The following is a 14,244-nucleotide window of genomic DNA, read 5'->3' as shown; positions in this document are numbered from 1 at the left end:
TTTCGTCTGATAAGTGTACGCGCCAGGAGGATGTCTTCACGCTGTGAAGATTCACACTAGTAGGCTTCTGCTATTTCGCGACATGCTGCTGATCTGGCCCAGTTGGAGAGAGTCTACGCTACGAGACCAAAGCGCTTATATCACCATGATTCTTCGCCGTATTGCCTTCTGATACCTCGACCGCAGCACGGAAAATGAGACGTACCACCGCTACTCTGTGTCACTTGCCCTACTCGTCATAGCACTTCCTAACAGCTCGAGTATAGGTCCCTGTGATGACACATCAAGTCACTGTCAGCCACGACCAAGAAATAACACTTTCCCCTCCCCCTCTTGCAAGCGATAAAGCGCAGGTAAGAAGAAGAAAGGGCGGAAAGCAACAGCGACCACCAGACGGGGACTTACGTTCTCCTGACCAAAGGCATCTGCTCCCTGACCCTGGCGACATGGTCGAGATCGACCTCGAACACGCCCAGCTCGCCCACGGCGCCGTCCACGGCCTCCCACCTCTGCTCCTGCTGCTGCTGCTTCTGCTCGCCTACATTGCTGCCCTTGCCAGTACCACCAACCGCCGCCTCGATATCTACACTGTGGGTAGCATTCACATCCTCGACGCCCTTGAGCTCGACCACGACCCGGCCCCAGGGGTCGACGACCATGCTGTGCCCGTAGCTGACCCTCTTGCCGCCCTCCTCGAAGGCGTGGTGCCTGCCGACCTGGGCGGCCGCGACGACCCAGCTCTGCGTCTCGATCGCCCGGGCGCGCAGCAGGGCTTCCCAGTGGGCCTGGCCCGTGGGCACAGTGAAGGCGGACGGGTACAGCAGGACCTGGGCGGCGGCGGCGGCGGCGGCTTCTTGGGTTTGGGACTGGGACGAGGGAGGAGGAGGCGGCGGCGGCGGCGGTGGCTTGGCGAGATGCAGGGCGGCCTCGGGGAAGCGCAGGTCGAAGCAGATCAGGCTGCCCAGGAGGCCGATGGGGGAGGGGAAGGGAGGGGTGAAGTCGGACCCGGCCTGGGTTGAGGCGGACTCGCGGAGGGAGGCGTAGTCGAAGAGGTGGAGCTTGTTGTAGGTGCCCGTGGGGTGAAGGAGGGTGCCGTCGGGGGAGATGTAGATTGTCCCGTTGTAGAGCTTCTGGGGCTGTTGCTCCTGACTGGTGGGCGAGGAAGAGGAAGAGGACGAGGATGAAGAGTTTGGAGCCACGTCGTGGATGCCTACGTGGATGGCGAGGTTGTGCTGCTTTGCGGCATCCTGGAGACCCTTGACAAAAGGCGAAGAGGCCATGGGCTCGGCGAGACCGAGAGACTCGGAGGCGGATGTGGCGATGTAGTCGGACGCTTCTGGGAGGAAGAGGACCTATGAACTGGTGAGTATCAGTTGGATCGAGGGGAAGGATGTGATAAAAAAGGATGGATTCCAAGGGGAAGGAAAGAAAAGTTAGCATCGAAAGCAGCAATGCATCTAAAGATGTGCTCTGTACAAGCCGCCTCAGAGATCATGCCAGGATGGGAACAGCCAGCCTGATCCAGGGACTACCACCACGACATGAAGAAACAAGAGAGTCATTACCCAGGCGTACCTTTGCACCGGCAGCGGCAGCCTTACTCGCCAGGCTCGTGCACTGGTCGAGGTTCTTGGTCATCGAGTTGCCAGAGCATATCTGACCAACCGCCTATATATCACGCACGCCATAAGACAGCGTCAGTTTGGTTACATCCAGCAAACGTGTTGAACATTGGTCATCTTGGTGGCCCAGAGCATTGAAGCAGTCTTGACGAATGTAATGCGTCCCGGGGTTCCCACTGGTCCCATAGGGCCGACCCATCGCCTGCAAGCGCATCGTTCGCAGGAATCCCAGAGGTTGTAGAGATTCTGTGGTAGATGTGGTAGGGACGTACGGCTTTGACAATCATGTTGGTCCCGGGAGTTCGCAATGTCGAGTGTGTGGATCGGAAGAGCAGACGCCTGGCAATGTGCATCTCCGTTTGGACGCCCGCTGAAGCTGGAGGTGAGCAACTCGTCAGGTACGTGGGGACGTCACGGCAACCGTGGCCAGTGTAGTCGGAGTCGACGGTGTTATCTTGAGAGGACGGGCGGGCGCGGGCAGCAGGTGCCCCGGACACCGGAGCAGAGTGGAGCCAACCGCCACTTCCGACGTCCGGAACGAGCCAAAACCACCAGTGCACACATATATCAATACGATGAGGGATGAGGTTTGTGACTACCATAAGGTAAGCAGCAAGCATCTCTTCTGGGGCTCGCAACGAATAATAGGGTGTTGGAATACGTCGACTTTTTGTTCTCACAGCAAGCGCCGTGCTGTCTAACCTTCGTCCACCAGGTTTCGATCCAGGCGGCGCAGGCTATAGATACTCAAGTAATGCCCAAGGTCCCTCCCTCTGGGCTTCCGCTACCATCCTCCCCGCCAAATATGCCTCCGGTAAATGCCAACGCCACGCTGTGTGGTACGAAAAGCAACCCAGCAGAGCCAAAGTAGAAAGATAGTAATATCATCGTATCGTACTGCCGTCTCCAATGCAAGCATAATGCCGCAGGCCAGTGCCCTATACAAGATGCACCACCTCCAACTCACAGGGGTGTAAACTGAGGAGGCCTGCAGAACAGTGCAGCTCTGTACCTGGTTGCTGCCTCTATCAGGCTGGGTATTGGTCACCTTCGCATTAAAGACTCTTTAATTTTGTTTTTTTCAATTGCTGACCCAGGTCGAATTTGGTTCCCGAGCTCTGCCACCTGGTCTGACGGCACTAGGGGTCTGTATCGGCTCCGACCTTGTCTCCCAGATCAGACTTGTCCAGCTTGTCGTACAATTTCTGCAGGGCGACAATGTCCTGCCCTCGGTCTTCCAAGACAAGAATCCAGTCCCGCAGCTGAATATTTTTGCCCGTCGGTCCATCTTCTCGCCAGACACCCGGCAAATGCCGCGGATTCGGGTTCGGTGTCAGCGGCCCATTATTGGGCTTTTGTGAGGCCGTGTTCGCGCCGCCGGGTGTGCCTGGCGCGCCTCCGACTTGTGGCTGCGGCGTGCCAGGACCGCTTGCAGCACCTCCGCCCGCCATCCAAGAATACTTCTTTTTCTTCTTGCCGCCAGCAAACAGACTGAGGGTGTTGTTGACCGTAGTGCTGCTGGCTTCCGCCATCTTGGCCGACTTCTTTGCCTCCTTCTTCGTGGGTGCCTTGGTCTCCCCAGCCTCGGCACCAGGGGCAGCCGATCCAGCCCGCGTGCCATCAGCACCAGCCTCTTTCTTGTTTGCTTGGTCCAGACGCCTCTGTCGCTTCTTGTACCGCGCCTCCTCGGCACTGCGATTGGCTTTGCCTAGCGCACGCATTGCCTCCACCAATGGGTTGACTGTGGGAGATGCATCAGATACTGGCGTGGGCAGTCCGTTGCTCATCGCTTCCACAGGTCCTGGTTATGTTTGTTAGCAAAATATCTCGACAGGCATGGAAGCAATAGGCCGTTTACTCTTCTTTGAGGTCGTGGTTGGACTGATGCCACTGGTACCTGCGCTTGCCGGGCTTGCACCTGCAACACCATTGGCGGCTGCCGGGCCGGGAGAAGCGGCCGGTGTCCATGGAGGAGGTACTGCCCCGTGGGTCTTCTGCTGTCGGCTTATAGACTTTTTGTTGGCGTCCGTGAGAAGTCCCCTTAAATGTTCGCGGGTCGCAATCGAGAGCAGAGCAATTTGGTCCACCAGGAATGCCTCCTTCGGTATAAACGACCCATGAGTGGTAACAATCGTGCCGTCTGTTGCTTTAGCTGTCGATACTTTGATTGCAGGCCTTGGAAAGGAATCTGGAGCTGCCAGGCGACCCATATATTGGCTCTTGCCATCAGAGCGGAGATCCAGGTTGAGACTCAGGTTGTTGCGGGATGCAATCGCTGCCATTCTCCGGTGTAACAAACCGGGATCCAGCAGATGGCTCGTGATCTCAACCGTCCTGGTAACTGCTAGCCTATGAGCAGCTTCATTCCAAGCTTTGTCGGCAGCTTCCGCAGCCAATTCTTCCTGAGTCTTAGCGTCGAACTCCTCTGGTGGTTGGTTGGCAGCACCTGCGCCGTATAGTGTTTTCCGCCCGCCAGGTCGGTGGGAGCCCAGGCCCTCACGCATTTCGAACTCGTTCATCAGCTCCTGCTCTTCTTCCAAGTTGATTCCAGTTCCTGCCAACATGTCGTCCATTTCGTATGCGTAGCTTTTCGTTGGAGCCTTGGCCTGCGAAGCGGCCGAGAAGGAGGCCGAAGCATTGAGAGGCGGAGGTGGCATCTCGCTCATGGGTGCTGGAGTACTGGGCGATGGAATGGGCATCAGCGTGGCGTTTGTGTATGGCGCGTTAGGGGGAGCCTGTGGTGTAGGCAAGAGCGCGCTCGGTGTAGATGGTTGAGGTGTGGTCGCCGTTGGTTGTGGCATTGGTCCGGCTGAAGCAACTGGCATGGGCAGGCCGCTGTTCGTCGGTCCTGGTGTAGGCGGTTGAGAAGGTGCTTGCGAGGGCGGTTGTGTCTGAATTGGTGTCGGTACTGGCGTCGCAGAACCGTTGCGTTGAAATGGTGATGTGTAATTTCCCGGCTGTCCAGGCGGCTTCGCGAGCGGCGCATTGACTGGCGAGGGAGCGCCAGCGCCTGGGGTCATGATGCCTGGGGTCGACACACCAGGACTTGGGACATTGTTGTATTGCGACCCGGGATAAGGCGACCCAGGCTGCGAGGGGGGGCCAGGAGAAATTCGGGGTTTCTTGTTCGGCGGCATCCCAAGGCTCGAGTTCGCGCCTTGCCCCCCTATTGATGGCGATCCAAGAGAAGCGGGCTGTTGCGGCATAGGCGCTGCCTCTGGTTGAGAGGGTGGTTGCGACATGATGGAAGGGTAAGTGGTTGGTGGCTGTCGTGTGTTGAACGACCTGGTGCGCGTCGAAACGATGGCTGACTTCACGCGACGACAGTGCTCGATGTCCCGCCTACTCAGCAGACATAGACAGAGGGATGGTGTCGGCGCAGATTCCGTGTGCGACTAGATGACTCGATGGAACGGCGAGGAAGAGACCCTGAATGAAGCGCACGGCGCAGGGCCAACTACTGCTTGCGCGTATCGGTGACGCAGCGCGCACTGGCGCCTGTGGGCGACTAGAAGCCAGGCAGGCACAGCGCCTGTCTAGTTCTGATAATCAGGAGCATCCATCCATTGAGGAATCTTCATCAGAGGCGGCTCGATCGCCAAGGAAGATCAGTCGGGCTACGCGTCGTCGGGACTTGTGTAGAGCGCGCTCGTGGGTAGTCACGAGGTCGAAGGTACTGTCGCGAGAAGCTGCGGAGTCGAAGAATGCGTGAACGAAGGCGGAGCGAATGCTGGGGAGGGGCGCGAGTCTGTGGTTCGATAGTTGGGCGCGGCGCGAGTGAGACTTGGTGATTTGGCAGTTGGGAAGGACCTTCTCGAAAATGTCCCGTCCAGGCGTTGCTCGCGGCTCCCGCGCGGTCTCCACCTTCGTCCTGGACTAGGTAGGCCAAGGAGAGCTGGAGAGATTGGGCTGGGAGCACGCACCCTGCTCACCTTACCTAAGCCAAGGAGCTCTTTCGACAGCCACGCTGACTCGATTGCTTCGCACCGTGTGTGCACGCCTCGTTGTGGCTCGGCAGCTACTGTGCGTGCTCCATGCGTCGGGTACTCGATCCCGCAGGCATTAGTCATGCTCCCAAGCTCCACTAGCAAGCATCGAGCTTGCCTTTGCAATTCACACCACGCTGCCTCGTGAAGTACTGACCAGGCCATCAACGCGACAACGGCGCCGCATCCGCTGCACCCCCTGCACTTTGTCTCTCTTCGGAGATCCCGCCGGGTGACTTCGAGTGCTCGCTATGCACCATCCATAGACTGCGACGTCCAGCGAGGTCGTGTAGCAGCAACATTCGCGTTGACGGTCCAACACAGCGTACAATCCACCGTGTTCGACATCGCGTTCATCCCGAAGGCGCGTTCGATATCCAAGCGTGTCTCGTACTACGCGCTGGAGAACTATATCTTAGACTCACTTCGAAGAAAAGGCGGCTCTTAGCAAGATGGCTTCCAAGCGGAAGGCTGCGGCAATGGCCACGCCTGTGACAGACGAGCCTGTCGACCCCTCGGATGAACTGACCTTTCTCTGCTTGGGAGGTGGCAATGAAGTCGGCAGGTCCTGTCATATCGTGCAATACAAGGGGAAGACGGTGATGGTAAGTCATAATGTCTTGAAACAAAGCAGGCGGCGCGTTGCTGACATTGATAAATCCTTAGCTTGATGCTGGTCAACACCCTGCGTACGATGGCCTTGCTGCCTTGCCCTTTTTCGATGACTTTGACCTGAGCACTGTTGATGTTCTTCTCATTACACAGTAAGTAAGCGTGCCTCTGAAATGCCCTCTCAAATGCTGTCGTTCTTGTATGTCTGTGCAACTTTCTTTTGTCGGCTGGATGGGAATCTGCGGGAATGCTCCTGCGCTGCGAGACGACGTTTTTTATAACTGTCATTCGCGCTCATGCCTCCATCGCACTTGGCGTGTCTTCTGTTCGCAGCCCGGCTCGGGGATAGATACATCAGCTATCAATACAAGTTGTTTCCCTTGGCTTCCTGACGCGCTTGGTCGAGCACCGTGACCTCCTGATCCCGAACTCCTACACGATGGGCAGTGCCTGAGCGCGCTTTGGATGTATATAGAGCTGACGTGTCCTGAAAAAGCTTCCACATTGATCATGCCGCATCGTTGCCATACGTTTTGGCGAAGACGAACTTCCGAGGACGAGTGTTCATGACACATCCCACGAAAGCCATCTACAAGTGGCTTATCCAGGACAGCATCCGCGTGGGCAACACATCTTCGAACCCGACGTCGCAGCCTGTCTATACAGAACAGGACCATCTCAACACATTTCCTCAGATTGAGGCGATTGACTACCACACAACACACACGATCTCGTCCATACGAATCACACCATATCCGGCTGGCCACGTACTGGGAGCAGCCATGTATCTCATCGAGATTGCTGGTCTGAAGATCTTCTTCACTGGGGATTACTCGCGAGAACATGACCGGCATTTGGTATCCGCCGAGGTACCTAGAGGTGTGAAAATCGACGTGCTTATCACGGAGTCGACCTACGGCGTGTCCACCCATGTTCCACGCATGGAAAGGGAACAAGCCCTGATGAAGACAATCACCAGCATTCTCAATCGTGGTGGACGCGCACTGCTTCCTGTCTTTGCATTGGGCAGAGCTCAGGAGCTGCTCCTCATTCTCGACGAGTTTTGGGATAAGCACGAAGAGTACCAGAAATTCCCGATCTACTATGCCAGTAACCTGGCGCGCAAGTGTATGCTGGTGTACCAGACTTATGTGGGAGCAATGAACGATAACATCAAGCGTTTGTTTCGCGAGAGGATGGCTGAAGCCGAGGCATCAGGTGGCGCTGCTGGGCGGGGAGGCCCGTGGGACTTCAAATACATTCGGTCGCTCAAGAGCCTTGACAGGTTCGAGGACGTCGGAGGTTGTGTAATGCTTGCCGCTCCTGGTATGCTTCAGAATGGTGTAAGTCGAGAGCTGCTTGAAAGGTGGGCACCCAACGAGAAGAACGGAGTCATCATCACGGGTTACAGCGTCGAAGGGACCATGGCCAAGCAGATTGTTCAAGAGCCCGACCAGATCCAGGCAGTCATGTCCCGCAACACCAATGCGATTCGCCGGGCGCCAGGCGCCGACTCTGAGAAGGTGTTGATTCCTCGAAGGTGCAGTGTTGCCGAATACTCTTTTGCAGCTCACGTGGACGGCACCGAGAATAAGGACTTTATAGAAGAAGTCGGGGCTCCAGTGGTGGTAAGTTGTACCTCTGGTGTCATGTAACCGGTTGCTGCTGATTACTGACCAAACTGCAGATCCTGGTGCATGGCGAGCAACACAATATGATGCGCTTGAAGTCCAAACTGCTTTCGCTCAACGCCAATAAAGTCGACAAGGTCAAGGTCTTCAGCCCTCGGAACTGTGAGGAGCTCAAGATCCCATTCAAGACAGACAAGGTCGCCAAGGTTGTGGGAAAGTTGGCCTCGATCCCGCCGCCGCAGCTGCTGCCGACACCAGATGACCATGGGGCAGACCTCGTCTCCGGCGTCATTGTGCAGAACGACTTCAAGATGTCGCTCATGGATCCAGAGGACCTCCGCGAGTATGCAGGCTTGACCACATCCACAATCGCATGCAGGCAGCGCTTCACACTGAGCGCCGCCGGCCTGGACCTGATCAAATGGGCGCTGGAGGGTACATTTGGTAGCATCGAAGAACTGCCCGAGTCCAAGAACCGTCAGGAAAAGAATGGGGGAGCGACGAATGGTGGTGACAAGGAGATCAGCTCGGAGGAGGAGGAGGCCGATGAGGAAGTCACACAACCCGTGGCTGCATACCTCGTGATGGGCTGTGTGACTGTGCGTTACCGCAGTAATGGCGAAGTCGAGCTCGAGTGGGAGGGCAACATGCTTAACGATGGCATTGCTGATGCTGTCATGGCGGTGCTCCTATCGACCGAGAGTAGCCCCGCTGCTGTGAAACGTAAGTGCTCGAGACACCGTGATCTTGGAGAGAAGCTCCTTTCTGGCTATAACTGTGACTAACCAGTGCTGGCTACAGAGTCATCGAGCAAGCACTCTCACACCCATGCTCTTCCCACGCGTAATCTGCACGCCAACACGACTCCAGAGGACCGTCTCGATAGACTCTTCATGTTCCTGGAGGCACAATTCGGCAAGGACAACGTCTCGCCAGTAGAACTACCCAAGCTTGCGACACACGGCGACACTGGCGATTCCACGACCACCAAAGTCGTAAAGACAGAAGAGGGAGAAGCTGATTCAGAGATGGGCGAAGCTGAAGACAAGGACGAGGAGGAGGAGAGGCTCCAGAAGCGCCAGAAGGCGGAGCTCGACCGGCTGCACAAGCTGGGAATTCCTGTGCCGGGAGTCGCCATCAAGGTTGACAAAATGTCGGCGGTGGTCTGGCTGGAGGACCTCGAGGTCGAGTGCGCCCAGAAAGTATTTGCCGACCGTGTCAAGGCGGTCGTTGAGCGCGCTGTTGAGGTTACGGCTCCGCTTTGGGCTTGAATTTCCTTGTGCTGCTCAACGCCGCGGTCGAAAAGTAGCCAAAGCCGCTGCTGAGGCTCGGCTTGGAGCTCAATGGGGCATGTACATGGCGACATGATTAAAGTAGTCGCACAGAGATATCAGGGGCAGAGCATGAGAGACCATAGAAGAAGCTCTCATCATCTGGAACAAATTATGCTGTTTATGCTCACGCATTTCGCGAACATCGTCATGACTTCAGTGCTTTTTTTTTGTTAATTCTGACAGGCGGCCCGCAAGACACGCTCCTGCATGTATCACCTCGAGATAGTCAGTCAAGAACAGATAGTTCTAGTCCATCATTGAAACATGTCCATTACGCGATGCACGGCCCACGAGAATAACTTGCAGCGACGAGGGACAAATCGATGGAGTGAGGGGATAGAGACTGGCACAAGCCTCAGTTGTTGTGCTCGGAACGGACGGCCACTATCGGCGAAATAATAGGGCAAGTCTCCGGGCATGCCCTCGTCCCTTCTTCCATGGGGGAACTTGGGGCCATGCTGCGCCTTGTCGAAGTGGAGAAATGAACATGCTAACAAACTTTCGCGAGGTTCAATCGTCACGCCCAGAGCGCATGCGGCTCTGGTAGCCTATTGCCAGTGAAGAAGACATGGCCGAATCGGAGCCAAGAACATGTCCTTTTTGTTTACCGCGTGCATGCGTGCCTGTCGTTGTTTGCGGTTGATTGATCAGCCTTGTGAGTACCTTGCCGCAGGGTTGAAACCATCCATGGATGTGGGGGGTGCTGCGCCTCGTTTCACAGCCGCCAATGGGGGGGCAACATCAGCCAGCTCCAGACCTGCTTCGACAATGGCTCTGGATGTTTGTTGCGCCCGTGCGATATTTACCCCAGGTACTACAGTACGGACAAGAAGAAGGTCGACAGAGATGGCACAGCGCGACTCAGCCCCGTCTCCGTCTCCGTCGCGAGACGAGCTTGGCGCGGCTCTGGAGCCGCAACAATGCCTCGTCAGGCATCATCCCTCTGTGGAACCTCCGGAATGCTGAAGTTGATGTTCTATAAAGAACCCTGTGAGGGTCAAGCGTGGGACAACTAAAGGCTCTGTGACAGTGTATTACTCCCGAGACAAAGACACGAGCACAGTTTGCAACTGTTGCATCAGAAGCGAGGCAGTTTCAAGGTCAGTCAGTCAGTCGCTGTCATAAGGACAAACGCCAATAAACATGACTTGATAAATGGCAACCTCTCGTTCCACGTTCCTGCCGTCGACACCGCTCTCCTCCTCCCACACATCATTCCTCCCAGAACAAAGTAGACTCCATTCCCATCTCCCCTTTCTGACCGTCCATCAGGCTCATACATTTACCGACAAGAAGCACCCATCCCCAAAGCCGTGAGGATGGGCAAGCCAGAGTCAAAGTCGCCCATCTCCTCGATGTTCTCCAGGGCCTTCCGCAGACCAAATGCCACTCCCTCCAGCACAGCCGCTCCGAGCGATTCTTTGGCGCCCCCTCCATCATACACGGAAGCCACAAGGTCCGTCCAGCCGCCATCGCCAGTCATTCCGGCATCGTCCTTGCCTCCTTCGTCCCCGTCTCAAGCTCATCCTCGTCTCACTAGCCATTCGGCGTCCACAGGCGAAGACCCGCACGCTTTCTTGTCTGCCTTTGACACCATCTTCTTGATCGATGACTCGGCCTCGATGCGTGGCAGCAGGTGGGAGGAGACGCGGAAGGTGCTCGAGGCTATTGTGCCTATCTGCACGGCTCACGATGAAGATGGCGTCGACATCTACTTCCTAAACCACAAGACGGACCAGCCAGAGGACCGTGCCAAGGGCTCGGCGGGCACCGGTTATCGCGGCGTCAGAGATCCCAAGCATGTGCAGAGCATATTCGATCAGGTGCAACCTAGAAATGGGACGCTTACAGCTAGGAGACTTTGGTACATTCTCAGGCCATACACCAACCTGTACAAGAAGAAGGTGGATGAAACCGGCGACGAGACGTGCCTGAAGCCGCTCAACATCATTGTCATCACAGACGGAGCGCCGAATGATGAGCCAGACCAGGTGATTGTCAAGGTTGCCAAGATTCTCGACGACAAGGATGCGCCGTTATACCAGGTCGGAATCCAGTTCTTCCAGGTGGGAAACGACCCAGAAGCAACCAAGGCTCTCCGGGATATGGACGACCAGCTCAGCTCCGGCAACAACGCCGGCATGCGGGACATCGTTGACACGACGACATTCGATGCCAGACCTGATCTCACCAAGACCGGCACCAGTTTCCTTCGGGGGAGGCACACCAGCACACAGCTTACTTCTGAAACAGTTCTCAAGGTCGTCCTCGGTGCTGTAGTCCGAAGACTCGATCGTGTAGAGACTCGTCGATCTTGATGCGACGCAGGGTCGGACATTTGTTTGAGAGCCTCTAGGCAAGGGGAACCAGCATATATGCAAGCACCTAATACTGCGACTTGAGACCTTGGAGCCTTGCAGGTCCACCGGATTGAATGGTGCTTAGCAGGAGTTCTGGTGCAATGGGCGCTTTCGGGATGCTTCATTCGGGATTCATTACGGCAACAACGGCCAGGACTAGAGATGCATCCGAGTAGGCGTTCAAGGATACCCACAAGAAGACATTGCTTAGAGAATGGCTTCCGAAAGCCTCTGCACAGGACGACAGACTTAATCATAACAATAAACTGCGGTGAACATCCTTGCCAGGCATATCTGACACATTAATTGAGCATTGGCACCGACAGAGCCTGGCATGATTCTGAGTAGAGCTGTGCGAGTCTGATGCCAATAGCTTGCTGGAAACACGAAATCACACGTATACCGCTCGACTTAAAGACAAGACAACTCGCCCAGTTCGTAATGCGCACGTCCATTGTGCATGAGTACAGATACACCCAACGCTCTGACCGAATCCAAAGTCATTCGCGGATATAAACTGCAGACCACCACATCCTTTGATGACTTCGCTCTCCGTACTCGATAACCGACAGCTGACGCTTTATTGCTGCTTCCCTTTTTTCATGACGGAGAAAGCGTGGGCTCTACACGAACTGAACAGACCATCTTGTCGTCCTGATGCCCCTTTGTAACGCTTGAACTACCGAGCCGCCGACGACATCACCGGAGCACGAAATCTCTTCCAATAGCATAGAGATCGTCTATCCCGTTGATGCCTCTGAACGCCTCGCCCTTCATGAACCCGAGTATCTTGCACGAGCCCATAAACGTCCACTCCTGCGCCTCGTCTTCATACTCATACTCTTCCTCCTCCTTCTCCTCCCCTTTCTCCTCCTCCTCGCCTGGTCCTCGCTGGTGCCTGCGCCGTAGGACGGCGAGATACCGGAATCCCGGCAGCACCGCCAGGATGTCCGTCTCGGGCTTAACGTCGTTGCACGTCGTCAGTCCCACGTAGCCCTGGCTCGTCTCGACGACGTAGTGGCCCCGCGAGCAGGTGGTCTGGAGCCGGCTCCAGTATCTCGAGTCGCTGGCCATGGCTTTGCGCCAGCGGTCGTAGGGAAACCCCGTGGTTTTGTAAAGCTCTTCCGCGTCTACCGGTGCGCCCGCGCCGAGGAAGTGCTCTTGGAAGTACGACGCAAAGGACCGCGTCTCGGGAGCCCAGCCCAGGGGTCTCTTTATGGTGGAGGGGGGCGAGGACGCGGAGTGTGGGGGATCGCTGGTGGTGGCCAGCGCCGGCGCCGGCGCTGGCGGCTCAGAGGGGGACAAGGGCGGGAGGGAGGTGAGCACGCTGTGCGCCATGGTGAGGAGCATGTCGCTGATATCCGTTGGTGAAGGGTTCATGTGTGAGTCTGAGTCGTCTTCTAGATCCAAGAGTTCGTTTTCGCTGATCAAGTCGTCAAAGTCGGAAAGAGTCCCTGCCGAGGACGAGCACGAGGAGGAGCCAGTATAGTACCAAGAGTCTGAGGGCGGTTGATAGGTGCTATCCAGCCAGTCGAATTCCTCTGCGTCGAGATGAGCCAACTCCGCTTGTTGTTCGATCGTGTACGGCGATGGCACTTCTAAGGTGTTACCCCAGCCCGCTGAATGGATCTCCATCAAAAGTCTGACAATGGCCTGCGCTCGTGGTATGCCGGTTGGGTATGGCTGGTCTCTCTTCGATTCCAGTGTCTCCCACAGCAGATCAATCGCGTCGTCGATGTTATCTAGCCGGCCTGAACTGGTCAGCTCGCCAATGTCAAGGCTGAAGCCGAAGACCTTGAGGATCCCCTCGGCGGGTAGGCACGTGGCCAATGCAGTATCAAAGCCTCTCGGCACTGCACGTTCAGTCCATCCCGCAGCCGAGAGGTGGTCCGCAGCCGTGAGCGCCGCCCAGTCGGGTGCCCATGAAGGCAGACCGGGCTGTCTCTGCGCCACACCCAGACCATTTCCCAGGCCGGCCTGCACGAGAAAGTGCAGATCTCGTTGCTGATGCAGGAATATCTCCACGACCTCTGAAAACAACCGGGCTGGTGACTTTGCATAGTCGACCTGTATGGCACCAAGACCATCCGGCAGCGGTGCCATGACGCCGAGAAGCGAGTACACCTTATCCAAGGGGTGAGTCACAAACAATCCCGAGTTACCCAAGAGCAGGTGGTAGAGTGATATTGTGCCCTTGTGCTCGCGCGCAGTACGGATCCATTGCAGGTTGCTGAAGTACTGATACGCACCCGGCTTGCGGAGCTCCGCAAGGTCGCGGACGGATATGGTTTTGGGCAGGTCCGCCGCGGGCTTCTCACGCAGCTCACCCAGCGCGCTGTCGCACTCGAGGAGCTCGTCCGCGCTGATCGCGCTGTCGCCGCACAAGTACACTGCGTTTGGGGCAAGGACGCTCTCCTGGAACACCCAGCCCCGCGTGAAGAGCTTGTTGTTGCGGAAGGCGTTGAAGGCGTTGAAACAGTGAGGCATCTGTGTGATTACCCTGGTCGTGTCTTGCCGCTTTGGTGGTGGCGAGTAGTGGCCTATTCCCGAGGGAGTGGTCTCGTCGTTGTTGCGGGGAGGTCTGTTGATGGGAACGGTCTTGCGTCGTGTCTGCCACAGGGCAGGAAACTCTTCGAGCCACCGAGCCGAGAAATCCTGCCGGTCTGTAGCTCGCCGAGAAGCGGCAGCCACTCGGCCAG

General features: G+C 56.6%; 4 protein-coding genes across 4 annotated transcripts; 2 read left to right on the top strand and 2 right to left on the bottom strand.

Annotated features, from left to right (window-relative positions):
* Positions 1 to 15: 15 nt before the first annotated feature.
* On the bottom strand, positions 16 to 1,737 carry B0I36DRAFT_30598 (carbon-nitrogen hydrolase). The gene is made up of 3 exons (XM_046152049.1): positions 1,576 to 1,737; positions 406 to 1,352; positions 16 to 270 (listed from the first exon to the last, which is right to left on the bottom strand). Exons 1-3 carry the CDS (start codon positions 1,636 to 1,638, stop codon positions 249 to 251), a joined length of 1,032 nt encoding a protein of 343 aa, XP_046007451.1. The 5' UTR covers positions 1,639 to 1,737; the 3' UTR covers positions 16 to 248.
* A 1,024-nt stretch (positions 1,738 to 2,761) lies between these two features.
* B0I36DRAFT_367677 (uncharacterized protein) lies at positions 2,762 to 4,642 on the bottom strand (the record flags this gene model as incomplete). Its single annotated transcript, XM_046159510.1, has 2 exons — positions 2,762 to 3,423; positions 3,481 to 4,642. 2 exons carry the CDS (start codon positions 4,640 to 4,642, stop codon positions 2,762 to 2,764), a joined length of 1,824 nt encoding a protein of 607 aa, XP_046007450.1.
* A 1,096-nt stretch (positions 4,643 to 5,738) lies between these two features.
* B0I36DRAFT_30560 (cleavage and polyadenylation specifity factor) lies at positions 5,739 to 9,409 on the top strand. The gene is made up of 5 exons (XM_046152047.1): positions 5,739 to 6,213; positions 6,275 to 6,372; positions 6,717 to 7,848; positions 7,908 to 8,574; positions 8,653 to 9,409. Exons 1-5 carry the CDS (start codon positions 6,061 to 6,063, stop codon positions 9,120 to 9,122), a joined length of 2,520 nt encoding a protein of 839 aa, XP_046007449.1. The 5' UTR covers positions 5,739 to 6,060; the 3' UTR covers positions 9,123 to 9,409.
* Positions 9,410 to 10,397: 988 nt separating this feature from the next.
* B0I36DRAFT_30554 (uncharacterized protein) lies at positions 10,398 to 11,874 on the top strand. The gene is made up of 2 exons (XM_046152046.1): positions 10,398 to 10,641; positions 10,726 to 11,874. Exons 1-2 carry the CDS (start codon positions 10,505 to 10,507, stop codon positions 11,501 to 11,503), a joined length of 915 nt encoding a protein of 304 aa, XP_046007448.1. The 5' UTR covers positions 10,398 to 10,504; the 3' UTR covers positions 11,504 to 11,874.
* The last annotated feature ends 2,370 nt before the right edge of the window (positions 11,875 to 14,244 follow it).

The sequence above is a fragment of the Microdochium trichocladiopsis genome, assembly GCF_020744255.1.
Source record: "Microdochium trichocladiopsis strain MPI-CAGE-CH-0230 chromosome Unknown B0I36scaffold_10, whole genome shotgun sequence".
NCBI classification, from domain to species: domain Eukaryota; kingdom Fungi; phylum Ascomycota; class Sordariomycetes; order Xylariales; family Microdochiaceae; genus Microdochium; species Microdochium trichocladiopsis.
Note: the sequence above shows the minus strand (reverse complement) of the source record. Positions and strands in the feature narration are given on the sequence as shown.

Excerpts from the sequence above, each read along its gene's own strand:
- B0I36DRAFT_30560 (XM_046152047.1), top strand. The coding sequence starts at position 6,061 with ATGGCTTCCAAGCGGAAGGCTGCGGCAATGGCCACGCCTGTGACAGAC. Across the intron at positions 6,373-6,716 it reads GATGTTCTTCTCATTACACA|CTTCCACATTGATCATGCCG; the intron begins GTAAGTAAGCGT and ends GTCCTGAAAAAG. Across the intron at positions 7,849-7,907 it reads AAGTCGGGGCTCCAGTGGTG|ATCCTGGTGCATGGCGAGCA; the intron begins GTAAGTTGTACC and ends ACCAAACTGCAG.
- B0I36DRAFT_30598 (XM_046152049.1), bottom strand. The coding sequence starts at position 1,638 with ATGACCAAGAACCTCGACCAGTGCACGAGCCTGGCGAGTAAGGCTGCC. Across the intron at positions 1,353-1,575 it reads CTGCCGCTGCCGGTGCAAAG|GTCCTCTTCCTCCCAGAAGC; the intron begins GTACGCCTGGGT and ends ACCAGTTCATAG. Across the intron at positions 271-405 it reads ATGCCTTTGGTCAGGAGAAC|GGACCTATACTCGAGCTGTT; the intron begins GTAAGTCCCCGT and ends GTGTCATCACAG.
- B0I36DRAFT_30554 (XM_046152046.1), top strand. The coding sequence starts at position 10,505 with ATGGGCAAGCCAGAGTCAAAGTCGCCCATCTCCTCGATGTTCTCCAGG. Across the intron at positions 10,642-10,725 it reads TCATACACGGAAGCCACAAG|CCATTCGGCGTCCACAGGCG; the intron begins GTCCGTCCAGCC and ends TCGTCTCACTAG.